This window comes from Ambystoma mexicanum, chromosome 1p (assembly GCF_040938575.1).
Source record: "Ambystoma mexicanum isolate Mex_15411 chromosome 1p, UKY_AmexF1_1, whole genome shotgun sequence".
Classification (NCBI taxonomy): domain Eukaryota; kingdom Metazoa; phylum Chordata; class Amphibia; order Caudata; family Ambystomatidae; genus Ambystoma; species Ambystoma mexicanum.
In genome coordinates, this window is record NC_090921.1 from 28,366,477 (window position 1) to 28,394,256 (window position 27,780).

General features: G+C 46.0%; 1 protein-coding gene across 4 annotated transcripts in view; it reads left to right on the forward strand.

Annotated features, from left to right (window-relative positions):
- LOC138564919 (zinc finger protein 713-like) overlaps positions 1–27,780 on the forward strand; it is a 122,683-nt gene that overhangs the window by 53,544 nt on the left and 41,359 nt on the right. For all 4 annotated transcript variants that reach the window (XM_069642943.1, XM_069642941.1, XM_069642944.1 and 1 more), the window contains one exon: positions 13,585–13,698. In XM_069642943.1, coding sequence (XP_069499044.1) covers positions 13,585–13,698 — 114 coding nt within the window. The remainder of the gene's footprint in view (positions 1–13,584; positions 13,699–27,780) is intronic.

Sequence of the window (27,780 nt, forward strand, 5' to 3'; positions counted from 1 at the left end):
TTTTCAATGGCAGTCACCCATGTTAACTTTGTGAGGTGCTCTTTCCAGATGGGTGTACATGTTCTTTCGATCCACTGCAGCTTTTCAGGTGACACTCCCCGCAGCGCCTCCGCTTTACATGTTACTTCTTCGTCTTTCCATCTGTTGTCTGTGAATAATGTCCCCTTTATTACAAAAAATGGTTCTTTCAGGCATATTACGCCTTCCATTTTCAGGTAGCATGTTTTCTCGTTCTGCAGCATGCTAAAAGTTATTTTGTGTGCCTGAAAGGTGTTCTTAATTCTGCACAGCGTAAGATGAAGGAGACAGTGGGCATTTATCAGAGGCAGTTCTTTTGGTAGCAACACCTTGGGTGTTCCTGAAGCATGGGGGATAAGAGAGCTGACATAGCAGCTTTCATTTGTTGTTTGTTTAGCAGTCGCGCTCATGTCTGCATACCATTTATTAGTCTGGTGAGGGTGTCTTGGGTCTTCCATCTGATCTAAACACAGACCATAATATTCGTCATACTTCCTACTTCCCACCTCGCTTTTCCTCCTATTATTTCTAAGCTATCTCGCAGCTTCATGGGCGATGTGTGCTCTATACCCCCCTTTTCCCCACATCCCCCTCTGTCCATTCATCATACAGAGATGCAAACGTTTCTGCCATCCTTTTGTTCTCTTCAGTTGTTCTATGAAGTAAGGTACTGGCTGCTGTAGGGGTGGTTACTTGTGTGGGCGGGGTAGTGGGGGTATTATAAAGCCACGATATGACAGAAGGGTTGCGGTCATTTAGACTGAGGGCATTCTAGTTAGAGACGTTTGGCAGGGGACTTATGCTAGCATTTATTTCAGCACTGCTTTTCTTGGAATGGTTGGTTGTTTTGGGCCGTTTCGTGTTATACCCCCACACAAGCTGGTATCCGTTCCATACCAAAAAATCACCTTCTTTTGCGTTTTCAGTTGTTACATTTTCATTTGCGATATTACTTCTGTTCCTCCCTCCCCCCTCATTCATCTCGACAGAGATGAATGCTATAAACCAATATGTGCTTATGCCAAACAGTATCACAAAAAATAATACGATACACACAGACAATCCACATTCATACGAACATCTACAACTTTCTACTATAGCATTTCTATATCTTGTTATTCTATTGCTCTCCGTTGTGGGCTGCCCGTTTGTTGCCATGGTTGTTCCTATTTGTAACATAAAAGTGCATTAAGTATATACATGTAAACATTTTCATTTTGTACAGTAGCCACCATACAATTATAATGTGTGATAGAGGGAGAGAGAGGGGATAGATGGACAGAGAACGAGAGAGAAATATGCATATTCTCATTCATTTTTAATCACTTTTCCATTTTTCATTTCATCTCTTAATGTTATTCATTTATTTCTTTCTCGTACCTGTAAATCAATTTCTTTGTTAACATATTAATATACCTGATACACTTATTTTTAGCTGCACCTTTTTCATTTCATGTTTTATTTGTTATCGTTTGCTGTTGTCTGCGCCTCCTCATCCACTTCCTCCTGAACATTACTGTATGCCCTTCGTACGTCTGTTAAATGTATCCAGTACCTCATCCCTTTGACTTTGACTGCTGTGGGAGTACAAAAAAACGACCTTGTATGGGCCATGGAATCTTGGGGCACTCCCTCTGCGCACAAAGCTTCTAACATAAATAAAATCCCCTGGCATTAGTTGTCCTTGGGGGCTCTGTTCCACAAATGACACATTGTGGTTTCCCTCTTCTCTTGTAAATGGCGGTGACAATTGTCTTGAGATTGCACGCGCTGCTCTAGTCAATTTTTTCAGATAATCAGTAAACTCCTCTCCTAATACTGTGGCGCTTCTATGTGCATCTGAGTGTCTACGCAGCAGGGAATGTGCTGTGTGCATTCTTCTCCCCGTCACAATCTCGTGCGGGGACAAGTGGTGGTCCTTACTTGGCAGGTTTCTCAACTCGATTAGTGCTAGGGCTAAGCAATACACCCAGTTCTTTTTGAGTGAGAAGCATACTTTGGACAATCTTCCTTTTAATAGGCCGTTGGTCTTCTCTACAACGCCATTGCTTTGAGGGTGATAAATCGAGCAAAGCTTGTGTTTGATCCCCAATAATGCAGTAACTTCCTTGAACAGTTCATTCACAAAATGAGTGCCATTGTCTGAGCGAATCACGTCGCAAATTCCCCAGCGCAGGAATACTTCCCTCACTAGGAACTTTGCTGCGCACTTAGCATCTGGACGTGCACATGGAACAGCCTCAACCCACCTCGAGAATGGGCATACAACTACTATCATGTAGCGTGCCCCATTACACCTTTCCCCCATGTCTGCGTAATCAATATGTAGTTCCCGGAAGGGCCCTGTTGGCTTTGGAATTGTCCCTCTGAGTGTCCGTAATGTCATTCCAGAATTGTATATTTGACACGTTGTGCACTCCATTGCTAACCTTGATATGTGTTCCTGGAGCCCTGGCACAAACCAATCTTCCTGTATCTCTGCTGCTATGTGTTGTTTGGCATTGTGTGCTGGAAAGTGCAATTGCTGGAACGCTATCTCCATTAATTTAATGGGCATCACCACTTTACCTGTGTCATTTTGGCGCCATAGCAAATCTGTTGCCGACTGGCTGCAACCCCTGTTTTCCCACAATGCCTTTTCTTCATTACTTGCTTCTTCCTGTAACTCTAGTATTTGTGATATGGGCAAGGCATTGTACCCTTCTGGTAATTCCTCACTCGCTTCTTGCTGCAACATGTACTCACCTGCAATTTCCTTTTGGAAATATGACGCCCCCTTGGCGGCAGCGTCTGCTGCCGCGTTTCCCAAAGATACAATATCTGTATTGGACGTATGTGCTTGGCACTTGACGATTGCCACCATTGTAGGTTCTTCAAGTGCCTCAATTAATGCCTGTAGCAACTCGGCATGCTGTACTGGGGTTCCATCCGCCCTGCGAAACCCTCTCCGCCCCCACCGGGCCAGACCACCGTGTACCGTTGTAGTCATGTATGCTGAATCTGTGTATATTGGGACTGTGCATCCCTTGGCTGCACGTAAGGCTTCACTTAGTGCAACAAGCTCTTGCGGCTTGTGCGGAAAAGTGTGATGGTAGGCGATATTGTACTAGCACTTCGTACTCACCTTCCTCTAGTCTCACTGCCGCCATTCCTACATGTTTTTCACCTGTATCCATGTCAATTGATACTGATCCATCTACAAAGTACACTTCTCCTTCTGTTAGGGCATTTTCACTTACCACCGGGCCCTCACCCTCTTCTCCTGTGTATGTTGCACAATCGTGTTTTTGCATATCTTCTACTGTACATGGTTCTGTGATAAATGTCGCTGGATTTACTGTTCTACACCTCACTATGTGAATGTTGGCGCTGGATGATAATATCTCGTATGCTGTTGCTCGCTGTGTTGTTACTGTGCTTTTTGATCTTTCCAGTATCGCGAAAAGCGAGTGTTCCACATATAATATAACGGAGCATCCCATTACAATGGTGGCACTTTTCTCAATGGCGAACGCGCCGGTAGCGAGAGACTGTTTGCACGCAAAGTGTCCTTGCATAACTGCGTATAGTGTGCCACTGTAGTAAGCCAATGGCTTGTGTCCCATGGATGTCTTTTGTGTCAGAACAGCTGTCATTAGTGTTCCCTTGCAGTGAGAAAACAGGTAGAATTTGCGCTCATTGTCTGGGTTGGCGAGCACTGGAGCGCTTGAAATTAGTTGTTTGAGTGACTCAAACGAGTCACTCAACTTTTTTGACCATTTTATTTCTTTATTCTCCCGCTGGGCCTATTTGAGTGCTTGTAGTAAAGGTCTTGTGTATTCTGCGCAGTCTAGTATCCATGCTCTGCAATAGTTGCACATTCCTAAAAACTTCTGCATTTCTTTTACCGGTTTTGTCTCTTTTACTGCTGTGATCGCTTCTACTCTGTCAGGTATTATCTTTTTGCCATCCTTTGATATCAGCTGACCTAGGTATAATACTTCTGGTTGGCAGTATTGTAGTTTCCCTCTGTCCACTTTGTACCCCTTGTGGACTAACAGTGTTAGGAGTGTAACTGAGTCCTTCCTGCACTCATCCTCATTCTGTGCGCAAATGAGCAGGTCATCTACGTACTGAATGATTGTGCTTTCAACGGTCAGGTTTCCCAAGTCTTTGTGGAGGATGTGATTGAATATGCTGGGGCTCTCACAGTAACCCTGTGGCAACCTGCAATGCTCATATCTCTTCCCCTCTAGTGTGAATGCTGTCAAGTATCTGCTCTCTTCTGCCAGGGGAATGGAGAAGAATGCATTTTTCAAATCCACTACTGTGAAATACGATGCGTTCTTTGGGATTCTGCAAAGTATCGATGCAGGGTCGGGACTAGAGGAAACTCTTTTTGTAACACGTCATTTAGTGGGCGTAGGTCCTGGATCATCCTCCAGGCCCCTCCCTTTGCTTTTTTGATCGGGTAAATGCAAGTATTACATGGGGAGTTTGAGGGTATTATTATTCCCTGGGCCAATAAGGCACTTATTGTTTCCTTTATCCCTTCGTCAGCTTTGCAAGACAATGGGTACTGTTTGACTCGGGGCAGGATTGCTCCCGGTTTAAGCTTTATTGTGACTGGGGTAACTCCGTGCAACAACCGTACATCATGGGGACCCGTAGTCCACAAGTTGCTTGGCACTAGTTTCATGTCAGCATCAAAAAAGGAAGGCAGTGCTCCTACCACTGCCATCAACTGTACGGACACTTGTCTCACTTGTATCAAGGTATCACATGGTATTGCTATCTCCATTATTATCTCTCCGCCACTTTCTGAGTCTGAAAAGAGATCCTCATCTGATAGGTCACGTAAGGCAATGTCGGCATTGATGCACAACACAGTGCACCATTCACACCCGTCTATGTCCATACCAATTACTGCAATTCTTTTGGCTGATATCTGTACCGCATGTAAATCTAAAGATATCATTGACCCAGGTGCAATGTCTGTGCGTACTATTGGGCGGAAGATGAATTCTGTTGAAACCCTCCATTCTAACCTTTTTAGCTCAGGTACTACTCGCGCTAGAGTTTTCAACCCTTCTATGAACACACTTTCATCTACCGGCATGCCACGTATTTCTGGTGCTGTTGCTCGCGCATGTACCACTAGCATTACACGCAGCAGGCATATTCCCAGGGTTGAGCAAACTATCCCTCTTTCTGTGAAGGATATAGTCATATTGAGCTTGCTGAGAAGGTTCCTTCCAAGCATGTTTATTGGGGAATGTTCGTAATACAGTAGGGGCGTCCTCACTGTCTTACCCCCCACTGTCACATCCAACTCTTCTGTGTAAGGAACTTCGATGACAGCCCCAGAGAACCCCTGCGTCTCCAACCTACAGTTAGAAAGCGGAAACCGACCTTCACGTCTGCATGACTTTTCGGCTCCCGAATCCACCATAAATATGAACTGCTTGTCTCCTATCTGCACCCCTACTAATGGTTCCTCTGCTGCATTGTAGGTGGTAGATAGGATGGGACACACAAGTGTTCCCTGTGGGCTGTCCTATGCTGGCTGCCTCATGGCTCCTCCTTGACTAAAGACATTGCCTGACACTACTGCTACACCGCTGTAGGGGGCTGGGGCAGGTGTATAGTGCATAGGTTCGTCGTTCTGTGGGTGACCCTGTGTTCTGCTGTGTTGAACGTGTCTTTGGTCCACATACCCTTGCTCCTCTGGCCTCTGTTGTCTTCCCATTGGGAGGCCGTATGGGCTCCCTGGGTGGGAGTTACCGTATTGCTCCACATCCTGAAAACTGTTGTTTGGTCTGTTTCTACATTCTCGTGAGAAGTGCCCCACCCTCCCGCAATTCCAGCAGCTCCCTTGTGCACCTCTAAGGCCTTGCCCCCCATATCCTCCATTACCACCGTATCCCTGCCCCCCTCCTCTGCGACCCCTGTACCCACCTCGTCCCCTGTGAGGGGCCCAATCCTGCCACTCTGGACCTCCGTACTGTGGTTGTCCCGCTCCTGCCCAATTCGCTGCCATCCTCCCCTGTATTGCTACCAGCCCCTCCTCCTCCTCGTCTCCCTCCCTACTATGTGGGAGCGCCGCTACTGCGCAGTGACCTTCACCAGCTTTGTTTGTACTAACTTGGCCTCATCTGCCAATCTTTTTTGTGCTATTTCCTTTTCTCGTTCCTTTATTCGTTTGCAGTGGTGTACTATTATACTCTGCATTTCGGGCCACCCCTTCGCCTCAATCCCTGCAATTTTGTCAAGTGCTTTCTGTACCTCTTTAGGCAGGCCTCTCTTGATTATGAAATAAAATAATGATGTTGACTGGTACCAGGGCGTGCCCGTTTCCGCTCTCCACATCTCCTGTACCCGAAAAATGTAATCCATATCATCCTCCCCCTCGTTCATTGTGCATTGCATAACCGACTGTAAGTCTGGTGTGTCTGGGAATGTTTCTCTTAATGCGTCCCACACTCGTGCTCGTACTGTGTTAAAGGAAGCACCATCATGAGGGTCACAATCCGTTATCCCCGGAAAACCGGCTTTATCCACACTCTATCTGCTTGGTCCCCAACCGCTGATACTAGCAGGCTTTTTACATCCCCTACCGCCAGTGGGACCCCCACTGTGTGTTTCTCGAATGCATATATTCACTTACTTGCCCCTCCGGACAGTGGTGGTAATAGTTTTAACAGATTGGCCTTATCCATTTGAGCCCAGGGTATGTAGTTTGGTCTCCCTCCTCCCCTGTGTATCAATGGGAGTTGTAACTTCCCTTTTGTTGCTTTGCTTGTACTCACCTTCCTTCCCTTCCTTCCTAGCGGGGCCATTCTCCCTAGCCTGTTTCTTAGTCGCCCTGTCCAATCCTCATCCATTGTTCTTCCCATATTTACACTATCCATTCTCCCACTCTCTCCTCCCATTGCCACACTTAATCTCCCACCTTCTTCTTCATCGTCCTCCACATCACACCACAAGTCCTCTCTTCCCCCTGTGACCATCATCTCGTCATCAGCATGTTCACTCTCCTCGTCTATTTCTATTATTCGCGTGGGCTCCTCTTGTATTCTGAACAATATTTCCCCCTTCTTCCACCCCTCCTCAATCGCCCCGTCATTGTTTTGTGCCCTTGGTGTTTGCTCTAATCGGGCAACATTCGTCCCACTTTGCTCACAGATATTTTTAATTCTGGATAATTCATCTCTTGCTAATGAGAGCCTTGAATCTAAATCCTCTGTTAACTTCTCTATGTCTACTGTGGGTGTACATATTTGTCCACACTGTCTATGACACTCGTATGGCGGGGGTGCAGTCGGGCCATGTGTTGTTGTAGCTTGAGTTGGGGGCACATATGTGGGGTCACTATACCCTTCTGCGGGCACCGGTTTTTTAAGTATAGGGTACAACCGTGTCACTTCACCTGGTTTTTCTTCCTCAGTCAATTCTTTATCGCCTTTGGGTATCAGTAACGGGTTGTCTGTGGTAGATGGCAAATTGGTAGTCGGCTCTACCTTTTTGATGGGAGGCACCTCTTCAAACAATCGCCAGAGATCTAATATCTCCCTCCTATTGTGGAACTTTTTCCCCTTATATTTCATGAAGATGCATGTAGCCACCATGTCTAGAACATTTTTATCAAAAGATCCTCCTTCGGGCCAGATTTGGGGCAGACCCTCTCCCTAAAACTCTGTGACCCACTGATCGTGGTACTTCCTAATGCGTTCAGCATATCCAGGTAAAATCTTACAGATATGAGCCAGGGGTGTCTCTGTCCCCATTGTATGTTGGTGGCTTCTGTAACAATATATGTATAGATATGTATCTCTAAAATTCTATGCTTTTCTGACACCTTGGCAATAAGGGGGTCTGCGGTTGTGTACTTTATACTAAAAATTACTTAAGGGGCACATACAAGAGCAAACCACCTTCTGCACACTACCAATATTTCCAGCACAAATATTCAAAAGAAACAACTTAACTCGTTGGGCTTACCACCTTATAATGTTTCCTGGTCACACTTACCATGACCACACCACTAAAATCATCATAACATGGCTTTGTTTCAACACATATAATGCATATATAATGATAGTCGGTACCCTGTTGGAAGTTTAACCTTTAATCTCTTTTCCCCCCTCCCTTGTTTCCCCTAACCTTTCTTTATTTGTTATGAGGTCCCCCTTTTTCACGCAAATCTCTTTTTGTCTTTACTAAGTATTTCACATTTTTTCATTTATAGACCCAGAAAGAATCAAAGAAAAGCGTTATATTGACTGTGTCTCCTTTTTCTTCCAGACACCTTTATCTGATTCTCCACTTATTGATATATTCCCAGTACTAGTCAAGATAGCACTATGCAGCGCCGCCTTCTACCCCCTTCTACCCCCTTGCAGAGCTAGGTTCCTGTCTCTATCTCTTTTCACCTTTTGATCCTAATGGCCAAATGCAAAGAAAAAGGAAAGAAAGTATAGTATTGATTCTAGTGATCCTCACCGCGTCCCCCTTTTAAATGACCACGTTTCTTTTTTTTTTTAATCCTGTTCCCTTCCCCTACTCCCCGTATCCCTTATGATCAATCACACTTAATACTCACGTGCCCGTTTTGAAACGAGAGTCTCCGAACTGGGTTCGTCTAGGCGGCGCTGCCTCACGCTCAACGTCCAGCCCCAGCTCCGGCGAGCGGTACTCAAAGGGGATTTTTTGAAATGGGATCCCGTACCCTTTCTCTAATGAGTGCGCACTTCTGAGCGTACCAGTCGCCGTAGGCGGGTAGCTTTCCGGAGCAGGCATACCGTGCGTCTCCCCTTTCGACCAGAGATTTTCGTGCCAGAGGGGACGGAAAGGACGTACCAGGAGATGTAATCACGTCGGGGTCACCACTGAAGGCAAGCGGCCCAGATAGCTCGACCCTCCCCGCAATGAGAGGCAAGAATGGACTCTCCCACAAATGGGAATAAGGCTAGGACCAAGGGCGGGTGAGCTTAAGGGAAGCTTTATCTAAGTCAAAATAGGGCATGCAAAGAACTCTGCAAACTCCGAGAGCGCTCTGTCTGACAATAGCAAAGACAGACGTTTTTATTAACAAAAAGCGTCATAAGAACCTACACGCTATAGGGGGTACATGTTCATGGGGACTGGGTGGTGTCGACTAACTATATGTGCAGCTGTGATGCGTCTCTCTGTGGTTGGTGGACACCGCCGGGTGCCAACGTGGGGTGGGCAGGTCAGCTGGGCTCATCCGGGAGGCGCTGTCCGGTCAGGCGTGGTCAGTGTCATTGATGGACGTCTTTCTTGGCTTTCTGCCCTAAGGGCCAGGCACACCCCATTCATTCAATGCTGCAATGTCAGTTGTCCTGTAAATCCTACAATAGGTTATTCTACAGGTTAATATAACACAGGAGGAATGCACACTAGGTGGAGTACTTTGACGATACATCAATACATGGTTACTGTTATCCTGTTGACTAGGTATCATGGGTCATGGGGTCGGGTCTCAGGGCACGGGGTAAGCTGTCCGAGCTTTGGGTCTCGTTAGAAGTAATGACAGATGCTTTTACACAATGTTGGTGCAATATTAGGTATCTTCTTTTACAAGCGTCATTAATCTGAGGTTAACTGATGGGTCGTGGGACCTATGAGGGGGCACCTCTGGCCTCTGGTTATGGCCGTATTTTGCTGCTGGGCTGTAAATAATTCAGGTGGCTGTTCATGGCCATGTGAGCTGCGGGGGAATCATGAATGCCTGAAACGGCTCCAGCCGAATTGGGGGAGGTGAGGCGGTGTCGCTCGGGCCTTTGCTTTCTCTGGCAGGCTTCAATGGGAAGGGAGGAGAGGTGGCCTTGGATATGCCCACAATGATAGTCTTCTAGCAAGCTGCAAACTGTAAAACGAAGGGATTCACATAATATAAAATGGCTAAGGGGTCACACATCTTTAGCATTTACTGCAGTACATATTCATTTCAGAATTCGTTAACTATATCTACAGCTCCATTAGTCACTATAGGGTAAGTATTTGCAATATTAGCAGTTTTAGCATCACACTGTAAACACGATACGTGAGGTAGCATTAGGGTTGGTGGAGCACGCAGGAGCTACAGACCAATACGGTTGCCAGCAGTAATACACATTAAACCTGTACATTTGCACTTGATGGCATTCTATGTATCTTATTTACATGAGCTCACAATACTGTCGCACTTATGTTCCTTTGCACTCTAGCAGCATCAGGGTAGTCATGACATAAGGACTTGGTATCATTCACTTTACATTACCTCTAGCGAGGCACATAGGAGGCCAGGGACCCTGAGTGTATTTTGCATACTGAGGGAGTTTGGGTGTTGTGACCATGAGGTCGCACAATGACACATTCTTCGGTTCGTACAGGGTTTGTAGATATTTGACACGGAGGTTGTGCACGAGGGATACCATTGTAATGCAATATATGCATATATATATATATATATGTATTGAGCAGTTTCTTGGTGTGGGGTTAAGGCTTTTGTTTCATCGAGGACGGTTTCCAAGCCAGCCCCGCTGCCCGGGTCACACTGAGGATAATGATGCACTGCGGAAGGTGATAGATACAGTGTTTGCTCTAACACTAGCTCATGTCCGACTGCTCGTGGGAACGGACTTCCAGCAGATTTGCCAGGGAGCGGAGGCAACAGGGTAGACGAGGACTCTCTAAAGGTGGGGGCCGTGCTGCAGCGCACAAGGAGTCATGTCTTAAGATGGCGTTCTGGTTTTTAAAATGGTTTCCTGGTCCTAGCCCAATACAGTATGTTTAGTCGATGTGTCCGCCAGTGGTCCACCCACCACCTGAGCCCTGGTGGTAGGGGGGCCCCTGATGAGTCATTGACATCACAAGGAGGGGACTGCAGGGGAGGGGGGGTCTCTTTGACCTGTCCTCCCATACATCATTCACAATATTCCCAGCAGGTGAAATGCTCCATGCCAGGAAATAAATGACACATCATGATCATTCACAATATCCCCCGCAGGTGAAATGCTCCACACCATTAAATAAACGACACATCGATATCATTCACGATATCCCCCGCAGGTGACATGCTCCACACTATCAAATAAATGACGCATCATGATCATTCACGATATCCCCCGCAGGTGACATGCTCCACTCCATTAAATAAACGACACATCGAGATCATTCACAATACCCCCCTCAGGTGAAATGCTCCACGCCATCAAATATATGACACATCATGATCATTCACGATATCCCCCGCAGGTGAAATGCTCCACACCATTAAATAAACGACACATCGATATCATTCACGATATCCCCCGCAGGTGACATGCTCCACACTATCAAATAAATGACGCATCATGATCATTCACGATATCCCCCGCAGGTGACATGCTCCACTCCATTAAATATGACACATCATGATCATTCACGATATCCCCCGCAGGTGACATGCTCCACTCCATTAAATATGACGCATCATGATCATTCACGATATCCCCCGCAGGTGACATGCTCCACTCCATTAAATATGACACATCATGATCATTCACGATATCCCCCGCAGGTGACATGCTCCACTCCATTAAATATGATACATCATGATCATTCACGATATCCCCCGCAGGTCAAATGCTCCACGCCATCAAATATGACACATCCTGATCATTCACAATACCCCCCTCAGGTGAAATGCTCCACGCCATCAAATATGACACATCATGATCATTCAAAATACCCCCCTCAGGTGACATGCTCCACGCCATCAAATATGACACATCATGATCATTCACGATATCCCCCGCAGGTGAAATGTTCCACGCCATCAAATAAATGACACATCATGATCATTCACAATATCCCCCGCAGGTGACATGCTCCACGCCATCAAATATGACACATCATGATCATTCACAATACCCCCCTCAGGTGAAATGTTCCACGCCATCAAATAAATGACACATCATGATCATTCACAATATCCCCCGCAGGTGACATGCTCCACTCCATTAAATATATCACACATCATGATCATTCACAATACCCCCCGCAGGTGACATGCTCCACTCCATTAAATATATCACACATCATGATCATTCACAATACCCCCCGCAGGTGACATGCTCCACTCCATTAAATATATCACACATCATGATCATTCACAATATCCCCCGCAGGTGACATGCTCCACTCCATTAAATATGACACATCATGATCATTCACGATATCCCCCGCAGGTGAAATGCTCCACGCCATCAAATATGACACATCGATATCATTCACGATATCCCCCTCAGGTGACATGCTCCACGCCATCCAATATATGACACATCATGATCATTCACAATACCCCCCTCAGGTGAAATGTTCCACTCCATTAAATATATGACACATCATGATCATTCACGATATCCCCCGCAGGTGACATGCTCCACTCCATTAAATATATCACACATCATGATCATTCACAATACCCCCCTCAGGTGACATGCTCCACTCCATTAAATATATCACACATCATGATCATTCACGATATCCCCCGCAGGTGACATGCTCCACTCCATTAAATATATGACACATCATGATCATTCACGATATCCGCGCCGGTGAAATGCTCCACGCCATCAAATATATCACACATCATGATCATTCACGATATCCCCCGCAGGTGAGATGCTCCACGCCACTGGGAATATAAATACGGGTCAATTATAAAAATGTTGGAAGAAAAGGAATCCCACATCATAATGATGTGTTATTTATATAGCGCCTTAATCCAAAGCGCTAATAATAACAATGATAATAATAAGTGACTTTGCACTCTATATAACGTTCCGACCTCCTTTTGGAAGCTTGGACACACTGGGACTCACAGTATAGCGTAAAATACATCTGGCATAAATGTAAGCAAGCGTTTTACCCCACACGGTACTTTAATTCATTCCAGGGTGTGTGGATCCTACTTTACGATTCGCCTCCCCTTTCCTCTCCACCATACAAATGAAAGAACATTTACTCCAGCATTACCGTTCTATGCTGTCGTAAATGCTGTGTATTGGTATGGAATCCGCCTGCTTTTTACACCAGCAAAAAGCATGTAGATTCCATAGGAATCCATTGTAATTGCTGCCTGACACGCATAAACTGCAGCTGGCATTTACTCACTTGCACCTTACACCTCCCTTTTGCACTCCGCATGCAAATTATGCAGCAATGCCCTTTTTGCACAAAAGCTCAAACCTCACCGCTTCCTTCAATGTAAATGACAGAAATGAGCCCCAGGTTGTCCATACAGGGACGAATCTGGGATAGTAACCATGGATACAGGGCGTCAACACTAGCTTCTCTAGAGAAAGAGAAATATGTTGAGTAAACAGAAGTAGAACGGGTTAAGACCTATTCCTTGAATATGAAAATTTATGAAAATGTATGCTGCCCCTAAAAGAAACATTTGAACACCACAATATAAAAACAATTGATTGTGGGACGACACTCAGATAGAGCAAGAAGCGTATGTCGTCTGAAGTGGAATTTCTAAACTCGGTTGTTTACTGTTTGATAAGATAACTGCTTTTCTTGTACCGTCCGCAGGCTTTCCCGGTCTAAACCCTGATATCCCACTAAGGAAAGAACAAGAGCAAGTTTCCATTTTTATTGACCATCTCGGTGCAACAATTGAAGAAAGCGTCTCTGACCCCACCACCGGTGAGTAACCACTACCTGCCATACATTACAGACACAGAGTGATACCATCCAAAATAAGACTTCACAAATGTTCTTTTTATTTGCCATTTTGCTGGAAATGAAAAGGAACCCCAGGACCCTTGTATCTCAGCAAATTCAGTTAGAACGTGACAAAATAAAATAAACATTTGCTAGAAATACAAATGGTTGTATGTTTTTTGAATGCATTAAACTGTATTGCTTACGATATTGGCAAAGGAGAGTTACATACGTTCAGTGTCATTACGTACCACCCTGCAGTAGTTGGGCATTAATTTCCTCAGCAGATAAGTCTCTGTTCCCAAATGAATGCCCTATGAATGGGCCATGCCTGCAGAACCGCTGCCAAGATTATGAGGCGGTCTACGGGGTGACAAACCTGATAAGGAAGTTAAACCAATCCAAGAGCTCAGGGTTTACTGGCCTCTCTCCCGGGAGGGCAGGTGGGACAAAGCACTGAACTGTCTCAAGGGGAACCAGGGTGGGCTTTTCAAAGACACATCCTGTCAATGTGTGACTGATGGTTGACTAGACATGGGTATGGTACTCAATTGGTTTATTTCTCCAGGGCAGACTGAATGTTCTTCCCCTTAACAATACACAGTTGGGTAAGCAGCCGTCCCCTGCTGCTGACTGAAGACTTTGTTGTTCATTGTATACATGACATGCCAGCGCCAACCTTCCACACAACGTGCCTTCTTATTTAGTCTACATTGTTGTAGATGCAAGGCATTCTTATTTTTCGGCATACTGCTGTCCTTTAGCCGTGCCCTATGTACCCAATGTGCCCACCCTCTATGGCCTCCGGCTAGGCCCACTGATTACTTTGCTGGGCGATTGTGCTTCAGTCAGGCACCTGTAAGCCACCTGATGTACGGCCATGGCCACTGGCCACCCTATTGGAGCATGGTGTTTGTCCATGCCCAGTCAACCCCAATCCACCAGATGTAACCGTTAAGCAGGGGTCCTGGTTGCATCCATGGACACTTAACCTATGGCATGGTCTATATTTCTTCCTCTACACCCCCTTCCACTGGCCGCAAGCCATGCCAGATGACTGCTTAGCCTGGGCATTGTTGGTCACTCCCAAGCCTCCCACTGGGTGAATCTACATGCCATGTCCAGTGGATATCTCTGCTGATGTGCTTTCTTCTTCTTGCAATGGACGTTATGAACATAACGTGTGCCGAAGGCCCATTTAGCACATGAAGACAGTGAAAGTGAGCTGGAGTGTAGCAGAAAGTGGGGAGAAAAGAGGAGAGGGATAGTTCAGCGAGGGTGGACAAACGGCCCTTGAAGTGGAGGGAGTAGAGGAGTGGGAGGGACAGTTTGTTTAAAGTCCACCCAATGGCTTTTGTTAGGCAAGATTGTATGCAGTACCCTGTGGGAGACTGCACCAGCCTTGTCCTCTTGGCAATAGTTAACCCAACCTTTGGCATAAGCATGTACTACTCAAGCTGGTAGAGTGGTCGAGCAGCCAGGCTTATCTCAAGAGGGGTACATGTGAGCTGTAAGGTTGTAACAGAGTTTCACAGTGTCAGTTATCCAAATAAACACTTACTCTCAAGGTTTCTTGATTAAACAATTATGTATTAATTTAACAGTCAATTATATAAGCCTTCTTCAGAAGGGAGCAACACATATGTAAAACTTAAATATACTGCAAAACACACTCTTAGTTTCTCTAAATCAGATGATACCCACTGGGGATGGCACACAGACACTTCCTACACCCTCAGGTGACTTAAATAGCTAGGACACTGAAAGTGAACCCCAATTTACAGGGGTGCCTCTTAAATACAGGGGACCCATAATCACCATAAACCAGAGTAAATGCACCCCTCTACGGAATTAAAAGCCATGAGTCTATCTTGCACGCGATTCCAAAACTTTAATCTTTACAGATCATGAGGATTGGGGGAATGGCAGAGGCCATTTCAGACCAGCATTCTGTCCTCTGTGGCTGGCTCCCAGGTCCTGAAGACCGGTGCTGGCCCTGGGGCTTAAATACTCTTGACTTGGCCACTGGATACCAGCAGAGCTCCAACAAAATTAATATATGCCCCAGGGTCACCTACAGACCACATCAGACTGCCGTATTGTGCCCCAGGGTCACCTACAGACCACATCAGACTGCCGTATTGTGCCCAAGGGTCACCTACAGACCACTTTGAGGAGCCAGCGCTGTGCCTTATGGTCGCAGCTCGCCCTGACACTAATCCAATATGCAAACCTGTTTGCCCCTCATCATGTTCCCGTTCTGCATTCTCCCCAACCACACACCCTGCTTGGGCCACTACTACTGGCCCCATAACAACGGTCTCAGCAAGCCGGCAGGCCCCCGGCATCACCCTATCCCATGTCCTACACCGTTCCTTCCCTCTACTCCCCCATTCCCAAACAGCGCAAGTCTTACCCCGAGGACCTATCTGAATACCATCAAGCATCATGCTATCAGCCCTGATCCAATCTCACACGTATTGCCCACTGCAGAGTCACCTCACCACAGCCATACTGAAAAATTCTCTAACCCCGTGACAGGTGCAGCAAGACACTTCCGATTAAGGTCTCGTACTTTCAACCACCCCAACCCAGTCAAATATGAACACACACCTCCCAAACAAATTAGGCCCAGAGTACTTCCCCCTCATCAAAACCATACTCCTAGCCAGAAACCCAACACCACTTCCAAACCAGCCCCGGACACCCCCAATAAATTACTATCCACCTTTAAAGGAGCGCTTATCAATGCCCGCTCCTTAGGGGCGCATGCTATAGAAGTTCACGACCTCATTATGGAATCACAGCTCGACATACTAGTAGTCAGGTCCACTACTAACTCTGGCAATCCCATCCGACTACACCATATTTAGAACAGATAGGACCCACTCACAAGGAGGCGGTGTTGCTATAATAGTCAAGACTAAATTACAGCTTAGATCTTGTCCCATCGAAAGTATTGAAGGGTATGAAACATTACTCGTAAAATTTCCCATAAATGCTAAAACTACGATTAATTTAATAGTAATTTATAGAGCACCTAGCCCCAACAACCACCCAGAGACTGAAATTCCGTTGCTATTAGCTCCACTAATAAAACCAAGCTCAAAATACATCATCCTGGGTGACCTTAACCTAGGTTTCAATGACAGCCAAGATGCCAAAGCAGAATCACTTCACTCCGCCCTGAAGGACATGGGCTTCAGCCAACTAGTTAATGCACCCACACATATCAAAGGCAGGACTCTTGACTGGATCCTCTCCCTTAATACCCCCATAACCATTGAGGCCATCTCCCCTCTTACTTGGACCGATCACCATAACATTGTATTTACAATCAATCCCTCCGAACCCACACAAAAGAAACCTAAAACCATGATTACCTATGAAACTAGAAACGCCCGCAAACTCACGCCAGAAAACCTCACGCCTCCTCTTTCAAAAATCCTAGATTCTACCTCGATCACTAGTGACAACCCCTGTCTCCTAGCAGACATATATCACAACTGCCTCACTGCAACCATTAATGCTATAGCACCGCTCACCACTAAGACAAAACGCTCAGACAAGCGATCTAGCTTCTGGTTCAATGATGATCTTATCGCCCTCAGAAGAACCAAACGCGCCTGTGAACATGCCTACAGAAAGCATCCTACTGCAGAGGCAGAAAAAGCCTACCAAGAAATAAACAAAACCTATAAAACAGCTACTATTACCTACAAATCTAATGCGTATAATAATAGGATCAGCAATGCGACCTCAGATACCAAGGAACTATTTGCCATTCTAAAAGAATTGGAAAACCCTTCCCCAGCCATAAACCCAACCATCCCCAGCAAGGAATGGTGCACCACTATTCAAGACGCACTAACAGCCAAAATTGAACTACTCCAAATAAAAATCACATCCAAAAAACAATCACTAGCCAACAAACCTGCCCTCCTCAATCTAAATCGACCACATCAGGAATTCACCAGCTCCCCATTCCACTTCACACCAGTATCCCAAAATGTAGTGTTTGACACCATCGCCAAACTTAAAGCCTCCAACTGCAAAGGAGATTCTGTCCCTGCATCAGTAGTCAAATCCTGCGCCCACACCCTCACCCCCATTATCACCAACTTCGTGAACGCATCCTTCAATACTAACCTAGTACCAGCTAGCATCAAAGAAGCCTGGGTCACCCCTCTCCTGAAAAAACCTACCCTAGACCCTACTGTGCCCACTAATTACAGGCCAATAACAACTGTCCCATTTCTCCTCAAAATATTGGATAAATTAGCATACAACCAAGTCCAAACTCACCTTGAACAAAACAACCTCCTTGGCACGAGGCAATCAGGCTTCTGCCCCAACCATAGCACAGAAACGGCGCTCCTTGACTTAAAAATCCAGATGGATACCATCAGAGATTCAGGAAAACTCTGCATCCTCCTCCTACTCGATCTCTCCGCAGCGTTTGACTTAGTAGACCATAATAAACTGTGCGCCACACTAGCGAAAGACTTCAACTTCTCCACCGAAGCTACTACCTGGATCAAATCTTTTCTTGCTGACCGCACCTCCAGGGTCGCCATAGGTAAAGAAGCCGCCAACCCCATCATAGTACCCATTGGTGTCCCCCAAGGTTCCTGTCTCGCACCAACATTATACAATGCATACACTAAACTCCTCTTCTCAGCGCTAGACGACATGGGTGTCATCTACACCAACTTTGCAGACGACACCCAGATCCTCATCCCTTTATCGGGAGACTACACTCAAGACACCGACACTATCAACAAAATATATGCCATAATCCAAAATTGGATGGCACTAAAAAGCCTCTGCCTCAATGATGAGAAGACTGAGGTTCTCATTGTGGGCTCCCAATCCAAAATAGAAGCATTACATGCTGATTACTCATCCATCAACATCGATGGCACAAACATATCAGTACTCAAACATGTAAAAACACTAGGTGTCTACCTAGATGCCAACCTCACCATGACCAAGCACATTAACGCCCTCTCTTCCTCTACCTCCTACACCGCAAAACTTATTGCTCTCAGTCGCCAATTCTTGACACCCACCAACTGTATCACGCTGGCAAGAGCTTTAATCTTATCCAGGCTCGACTACTGCAACTTACTCTACCTGGGTACCTCAAAAGCCAATCTAAACAAACTACAGCTTATTCAAAATAAAGCCCTTCGGGCGGCCCTTGGATTAAGGAAGTCAGATCACATCTCAAATATTAGAAGAAACCATCACTGGCTCCCCATCAAAGCCAGGGTCACATTCAAAGCCCTGTGCGTCACATTCAAATGCATCCACTCATGTGTCCCCATCTACCTCAACCACGCCATCACCAGAAAAGTATCTAAGAGGCCCCTCAGATCTAACAGTCAACTTCTCCTAGCCATCCCCCGCTACAAGACAACCAAGGCAGGAGGCAGTAGTTTCCAATACCTCGCACCCACATATTGGAACACTCTTCCCCTCCCCATCAAAAATGAGCAAACATTCTCAGGTTTCAAGAAATCCCTGAAAACGTGGCTATTTAACCAAGACTAAAATCCCCTTCCATGCTTCAGGAAATTTCACTGTACTTAAGCCCTGCATTTAAAGTTGTCATGTATGATTATTTTGTATGCACATGCACTGCGCCCGATTGGCAATTTCTAAGAAATGTTTTAACCAAGCTGTCTGTAACATCGCCGTGGTACCCAAGGGTTTGGGCGAGTAATAAATGTAATAAATAAATAAAAATAAAATAAATAAAAATTGTCCTTCTTGCCATACAAGGGATGCTGCCGAGTCTCCAGTGTAGGCCAGGTTTCGTTTGGGACAAGCTACATAACATTATGCTGCCTAAGCAGGAATACAGTGTCGCTTTGGTTTAGCATAATTTACTGTTATAAACATTCATACATAAACGCATCTTCCCGCTACTTAACTCAACATAATTATATTTGATGTGGTCCAGTAATTCCTACAAAACACCCTTGTTTTCCTAGTACTCTTTATGTCGTACTGAATCTTTTTTAGTCTCCATTGGCTTGTGATTGACAGGCACATCTGCTGAGCCACTTCGTGCTCTCTACAAGCCTTAGCCTCAGTGACGCAACACTGCATGAGCTCTGCGATCCATTCTTAGTGCAAGCCACATTCCTTTTTGGCAGAGAGCCTGCTCTTTACCGTGGTCTGAGAAAACGAAATACAATGTAACATTTTTACACATTCATTCAACTAAGTTATTTGCATCTTATATTTCAATCGTAAATATTTTTATTTAGTGACTGGCCACGCCTGTGTGTGATTATTTTTGGATGAAAAAAGCTTTCTCAGTGCTATAGTGCTTAGAAATCTTGCCTACCTCTAAACCACTTGCGGGGGCAGGAAGGCACTCCCCAACAACACTGTGGACATTGATTTATCACTGGTACATTTAGAGCAATACTGAGTTGGTGCAAAAGGTTTAGATATAGGAATCAAACAGATGTTAACAATTCATCCAGAAACTGGTAAGTACTTTTAACACCCTCCACAGCCAAGTAAATTAACGCTTTCCTGGGGGAAAGGTAAGACACAGAGTCTGAGGTCAGAAGGGATTCTCAGGGAGCCTTGCCAGCCAATGTTAGTTGAGCAGAGTCTAGGGGAGCGGAAAATCTTCTGGTAGGTAAGTAAAAGTCTTGCACAATGCTTTTAAAAGAAGTTGTACAAATAAGATCACTTGAAGGGCCACAAGCAGGGAGGCCTGTGAGGGGCAAAGCTGCAATCAACTGCAATGGCAACCAAGACAGGTCTCAACTGAGAGCTAGTAAGGCTACACAACAAGAGGTAAGTCCTCTTAGACTGTACAGTACCTTTGGTTAGAAGAAAACTGGATCTAGCTGCATTTCTGTTCCTGTATGGGTCTGCAGATCCTGTGTTCCTGAGGCCTTGGTCGTGGGGACAAGAGGGAGAACGTTGGGGAACTCCTGCAAGACGAATGGAAGGTCGGTGGCAGCAATGGACAAACTTCAATTGAGTGGCACTTTGCGGTTTCAGCTCCTCGTGTCTCAGCAAATAGCACCACTGTGGACTCTTGGCTGTTGAGATGGGCTTTCCTTGCATCTGGGGTCCAGCACTCTGTTGAGGTGGCTCAGGTTCGGTCAGTCATGCTTCCTGGAAGGCCGGGGGATCTTTCTGGAGCTCTTGGCCAAATTAAAACCGATGCATTCTAAACTGGTGTTCCTCTCCCTGGCACTTCAGTTCCTGCAGCAGCATTGGAAGTACAGCCAGCTTCGAGAGGATGTCCAGACGAGTTCACTTTGGGGTTGATTGGTCCCACCAACCCAAGGGGAGAAGTTGTCCTTGCAGGGCTTCTCTAGTCAAGGCGAATTCGGAGCTTTGGCACAGCAGCAGGGCTTCACCAGGCAAACCAACGGTCCAGGAGTTGCAGCAGACGTCTTTCAAGTTCTTCTTCGGATTCCTTCATTCCAGTGGTTGACTCTGCCTTCCAAGCCAAAAGCCTCACCTTTTATGCAGGTTTCTCCGATTCATTCAAGCGTAGCTGTCAGTCAAACAGCAGGGTGGCTGTCGTCAAAGGACAGCCAGCTGGCCAATCACTTTAGGGTGCATTTCTGTAACATAGGAGATTAAGCACAGGGAGTTTCGGGCACCTCCTCACTTCCAGCACCTGCCAGACACCCTGGACCCAGAGGCGGGCTTCACTCGTGAATCCTGCGAAAGACAAAACGAACAAAGGGACCTAACCTGGTTTGGTGCGCAGAGTAAATCTCAAGAAGGACCTTTCCAATAAGAAATGGTGACAAAAGAGGACCGGGTCATTTTGACAAAATGAGCACCCATGGGTGCTTTACCAAGGCTGCGAACACACAACAGTAGTAAAAAGTAAACCACTGCCACCAGCCATTAATTGTAGAAAGGATAACATCAAAATGTTACATGAGAAACTAAGTAACCCCTCCAGCACCCTATTGTAACATAGTGCGTGCTGGGTCTAGAAAGTTACACAATGTAAAGTCGATTTCACTTCACTGCTCTGGGAAACAGTAGTTTTACCAACAGAAGGTACATAAACCTTTGGGAAATCTGAAAGACTTCCCTGTGCCACTGCACTGAAGGTGCTGTGTGATGCAATGTAAAGATGATGCCTATGGAGTTTGTCAGACTCCAAAGTCAAAAGAAACACAGAGTTTAAATCAAAGAAAAATACATGAGGCCTTTTTTCCACTCTCTCATGTATTTTTAAAAGTTCTAAAGTCCAGCAAAAGTGCTGGGGGTCTCTAAGGTAGAAGGGAATTAGCACATTTCTGAGAATTCTGATTACACCCTGACCTGTGTTCTATGGTGAAATCAAACCCCTGAAGGCTGATTGACCATCTTAACAATTTAGGATTCTCCCCCTTCATCTGCATTAACCATCTCAAGGGTTGGTGGTCTGTTTGAATTACAAAAGTAGATCCATACAAGTATGGTCTAAACTTCTTCAAAGACCAGACAATGGCAAACCATTCACGTTCTATGGTTGCCCACTTTGTTTCTCTTTCTTTCAGTTTCCTACTGATGAGGCAGATAGGGTGTTCCTAGCTCTTCTCTTCCAGCTGACTCGGAACTGCACCTATACTTGTATTGGAAGCATCCGTTTGTACAATAAAGGATTGGGTGTAGTCAGGAGCTCTCAGGACTGGAGCTTGTCAACAGGCTTTCTTAAGTCCTTCAAATGCCTTGGTGCACTCCTCATTCCACCTGACCTTCTTGGGGAATTTGGATGAGGAGATCACATTCAAGGGAGAGGCTATGGTCCCATAGTTCTCTATGAAGTTCCTATAGTAACCTGTCAGGCCTAAGAAAGCTCTCACTTCGGTTTGAGTAGTGGAGTGGCCCTGTCGTGTACAGCTTTTACTTTGCTAGGCAATGGCCTTATTTCACCTCCTCGTGTCCAAGATAGACCAATTTACTCAGATCAATTTGACATTTGCTTGCCTTATTGTAAGATGGGCCTGCTCAAGAGCCTGCAAAACATATCCAAGGCGGTCAAGATGCTATTCCCAAGTGGGGCTGAACACTGCAATGTCATCCAAGTATGCCATGCAGAAGTCCTCCATCCCATTCAGAACATGATTCACCATCCTTTGGATTGTAGCAGGTGCATTTTCTAGTCCGAAAGGCATAACCTTAAACTGGTAGAGGCCTCCTGGGGTGGAGATTGCAGTGTTCTCCTTGGCATGGTCTGTCAGGGCTATTTGCCAATAGCCTGGCGTTAGATCAAATCTATTGAGGTACTTGGCTGAACCAGGTTTGTCCACCAGTTCATCTGTCCTTGGTAAAGGATGGGCATCAGTCGTGGTGACTGCATTAAGAGCTCTATAGTCCACACAGAATCTCAACTCCTTGGATCCTGCCTTTGGCACTAGTACAACAGGACTAGACCATGGACTTGTAGATGGCTCTATTAACCCAAGATCAAGCATCTTCTTGACCTCTTTCTTTATGTGGGTTTTTACATGGTCTGACATTCTGTAGCCCCTGCTGTTGACAGGTAAACGGTCACCAGTGCGTATATCATGCTGGCCCCAACGGGTTAAGCCTGGTGATAGTGAGAACGGGGAGGCAAACTGATTTGACAGAGCTTTGCACTCCTCCTCTTGTTGCAGAGTCAGCTCAGAAGAGAGTTTAACTCCTGCTATCTTTCCATCTAAAGGTTGTCCCTTGAGGAGGTCAGGTAGAGGCTCACTCTCCTCCTCCTCTTGATCAGAGGCTAAGAGCAAAGCTCCTAGTTCTGGTCTGGAAACATATGCTTTTAGGCGGTTGTGTGAAAGACCCTGGGAGCCTCCTGGGGATTGCCCAAGTCCACCAAATAATTGACCTCTCTAAGTTTGCCCATAACCTAGAAGGGTCCAATCCATTTGTCCTGTAAGGCCCTCTGCCTTGTCGGTACCATAACTAGAACTAGCTGGTCTTGAGTAAACTCAACCATGTTGGCCTTCTGGTCATGCCAATGTTTAACCAGAGCCTGACCTGCTTTCAAGTTATCTGAAGCTTCTGTCATCATGTGTGTCATTCTCCTTCTGAGACCTAACACATAGTCAGTGATTCTCACTGGCTTGAGGGAAGGAACACTCTCCAACTGTTCCTTGATTAGGGCCAATGGACCTCTAACCAGATGACCTTAATGGAGCACAAAGGGGCTGAAGCCAACCCCTTCCTGAGGGACTTCTCTATAAGCAAAGAAAAGGCATGTCAGTAGAAGGTCCCACTTTCTTCTAAGGGGTTTTTCTAAAGCACCTATCATGCTCTTCATTGTTGTATTAAACCTCTCCACCAACCTATTGGTTTGGGGTTGGCAGGCTGTTGAGAACTTGTAGGTCACTCCACAGTTTTTACACATGGCTTGCATGTAGTGGGACATAAAATTGGTCCCTTGTGTGAGTTAACCTCCTTAGGAAAATCTACCCTAGTAAAAATACCAAGGAGGACTTTAGCCACTGCCTGAGCAGTAACAGTCCTCATAGGTATGGCTCAAGGATACCTGGTAGCATGGTCTACCACAACCAATATAATTTGATTGCCTGAAGATGTGGGAGGTTCTAGGGGACCAACAATGTCAATCCCTACCCTCAAAAGAAACTCCCACCACTGGGAGGGGCTCCAAGGGTGCCACGTTCTTGGGCTCCACTCTTGCCAGAAGTCTGACAAGTGTGACAGCTTCTACAAAATGTATCTACATCAGACCCCATCTTGGGCCAGTAGGAAATAGAGAAATCCTTTCCTTGGTCTTCCTGAAACTTAAGTGACCAGCCAAGGAATCTCATGGGCTAACTGTAGAAACTGCGGTCTCACCTCCTAGGGCACTACAAGTCTTCTGTAGTCCCCTGAGGTAGATGCAATAGGCTCACTGTAAAGGAGGCCATCCTCCCAGTACAGCCTGTGCTTCCCTGGCTCTTGCCCTTCCAGCTGGGAAGTTGCCTGTTGGCGAAGTCCTTCAAGAGTAAGACACTCTCTTTGACCTCTGTTGAAGTCAACCCTACCGGGTCCACCTTCTGCAAGCAAAGTCTGCAGCTCGGGATGGTCTTTAGGATCCAGATCTCCAACAGGGGTAATGGCTTCTTCCAGCTCTGTTTCACCAGTAGCTGGTTCACCATTCTCTGGTTGGTCCTCCCCCTCAGCCTCAGCTGTGGAGGGGGTCACAGGTGTGACCTTGGACTGTCCTCTCTGGGATTTCCTGGTTTGATACGCAGGTGTGATACCTTTCTTCTTTCCTGAGATCTTAGTTTTCCCCGTTGTCTCTTTCTTATTCCTGGAATTAGAAGGGTGTCCTTCCCATAGACTCAGAGTTATAGGTACTTCTGTAACTACCCACTGAGAGTCATCTAAAGTTGCCTCTCTGGCCAGTCTAGTCTACTCCTGCTTCCTTTTACTGGGAGGCATGGGTGTGCTTGATACAACTCCAAGAGCTGTTAAGTCATTCCCCAACAGGACTCTCCCAGGCACCTCATTTTGTACACTGACAGGTATTCTTACAGTCATATTGTTTCACTGGATGAGAGCTGGTAGTATTGCAGCCATCTGCACAGGGCCTCCAGCAAGCCTAGTGTGGCCTTTGGGTGCCCTAGCAACGTCCTCAGGTTTGAAAAAGGTTTCATTCACCACTGTAATGCTGGCCCCGGTGTCTCTAATGGCAGAGGTCCCCTGACCATTCACAAGTACACTGTCCTTATAATACTCTTTGGTGTTTTCTGGAATAGACTTATACAGATCTACATTCTGCTGTTCCCACAGACCAAGGGACACTGAAGAAACACAGGCAGAGACTCCAATGGGGTCTTCAGCCAATTGATGAAAGTTTCACCTTACCATGTGAATTTCTCCCTCAGGAATTGTGAGGGGGAATTCTCAGAAAAGTGCTAATTCCTCTCTACCTTAGAGATCCCCAGCTCTTTTGCTGGACTCTAGGACTTTTCATTTTTAACCTGGAGAGAGTGAGAGCCTTTTTCCCACTTTCCCATGTATTTTTCTGTGATTTGATCTGTTTCTTTTTACTTTGGAGTCTGACAAACTCCATAGGCGTCATCTTTTTACATTGTGGCATACAGCGCCTTCAGTGCAGTGACACAGGGAAGTCTTTCAGATTTCCCAAAGGTCTAAATACCTTCTCTTGGCGAAACTACTAGTTCCAAGAACAGTGAAGTGAAATTTACTTTTCTTACATTTGTAACTTTCTAGACCCAGCACACACTATCTTACAATAGAGGGCTGGAGGGGTTACTTAGTATCCCCTTTGTCTAGTTTCTCATGTAACATTAGTATGTTAGCTTTTCTATGATTAATGGCTGGTGGCAGTGGTTTACTTTTAATTACCGTGGTGTGATTGTACCGCGTGCTGCATTCGCGGTTGCAGTGCCGCACCCTTGGGTGCCATTTTTGTCAAAATGGCCAGGTCTTCTTTGTTTGCCATTTCTCTGTGGAAAGGTCCTTCTTGAGATTTTCTGTGTGTGCCAAACCATGTTTGGTCCCTTTGTTCGTTTTGTCTTTGGTGCGATTCACGAGTGAAGCCTGATTCTGGCTCCAGAGTGTCTGGCAGGGGCAGGAAGTGAGGGAGGTGCCCAAAACTCCCTGTGCTTAATCCCCTTGGTTACAGGAATGCACCCAAAGGTGATTGGCCGGCTGGCTGTCTGGCAAGGACAGCCACCCTGCTGGGTTACTGCCAGCTAGGCTGGAATGAATGGGAGAAACCTGCATAAAAGGCCAGGCTTTTTGGCTTGGAAGGCAGAGTCAACCACTGGATGAAGGAATCCGAAGAAGAACTGGGAAGACACGCCTGCTGGAACTCCTGGACCATTGGTGTGCCCAGGGAAGCCCTGCTGCTGTGCTGAAGCTCTGAATTCACCTCGACTAGAGAAGCCCTGAAAGGATGACTTCTCCCCTTAAGTTTTTGGGACCAATCGGCTCCAAAGTGAACTCGTCTGGACATCCTCTCAGAGCTGGCTGTACTTCCTTGCTGCTGCGGGAACCAAAGTGCCAAGGAGAGGAACACCAGATTTGGAGTGCATCACTTTTAAGCTGGCCAAGAGCTCCAGGAAGATCCTCTGGACTCCCAGGAAGCACGACTGACCGAGCCTGAGCCCCATCAACAGAGTGCTGGATCCCAAATGCAAGGAAAGCCCATCTCGACAGCCAGGAACCGCGGTGTTGTATTCGTGAAGGTCGCGAGGGTTGCGAAATCGCGAAGTGCCACTGACTTGAAGATTGACGGTTGCTGTCACTGACCTTCCACTTGTAGTGCAGGAGTCCCCAAACATCCTCCCTCTCATCCCGACGACTGAGGCCCAGGAATAAAGGATCTTCAGACCCACACAGGAACAGAAGTGCATCTGGATCCAGTTTTCTTCTAACCAAAGTCCAAGAGAACTTACCTGTTGTGTTGTAGCCTTGCTTGTTCTCATTTGAGACTTGTCTTAGTTGCTTCTGTAGAGTTGCTAACAGTTTCTTTACCTCGCAAGCCTAACAGCATGTGGCCCTACATTGATTCTTCTTTTCTACAAAGACTTCTAAAACATTGTGCAAGACCTTTTACTTACCTGCAAGAAGTACTTCAGCTCACCCAGACTTTACCCAATTGACATTGGCTTGGCCTGGCTCCCTGAATGACTCTTCTACCCTCTGACTGTGGGCTTCTGTCTTCCTTCCAGGAAGGGCTTAACTTACTTTGCATTGGGGGGGTTCCAAAGTAATTACCTGCTTGATCTGTGTGATCTCTTATTTATTCTCATAACCATTCTCTTTGACACCCTTTTCCAGTATTGCTCTAAATGTACCAGTGATATATTAATGTCTTCAGTGTCCTGGCTATTTAAGTCACCTCCGGGTGTAGGAAGTGTCTGTGTGCCATCCCAAATGGGTATTTGCTGATTTAGAGAAACTGATGGAGTGTATTTGTGTTACTATTATATTGCTCCCTTCTGAAGAAGGCTTATTCAAACTGTTAAATACATTAATAATTATTTAATCAAGAAACATTGAGTGTAAGCCTTTATTTGGATACTTGTCACTGTGACTCTGTGTAACTACCTTACT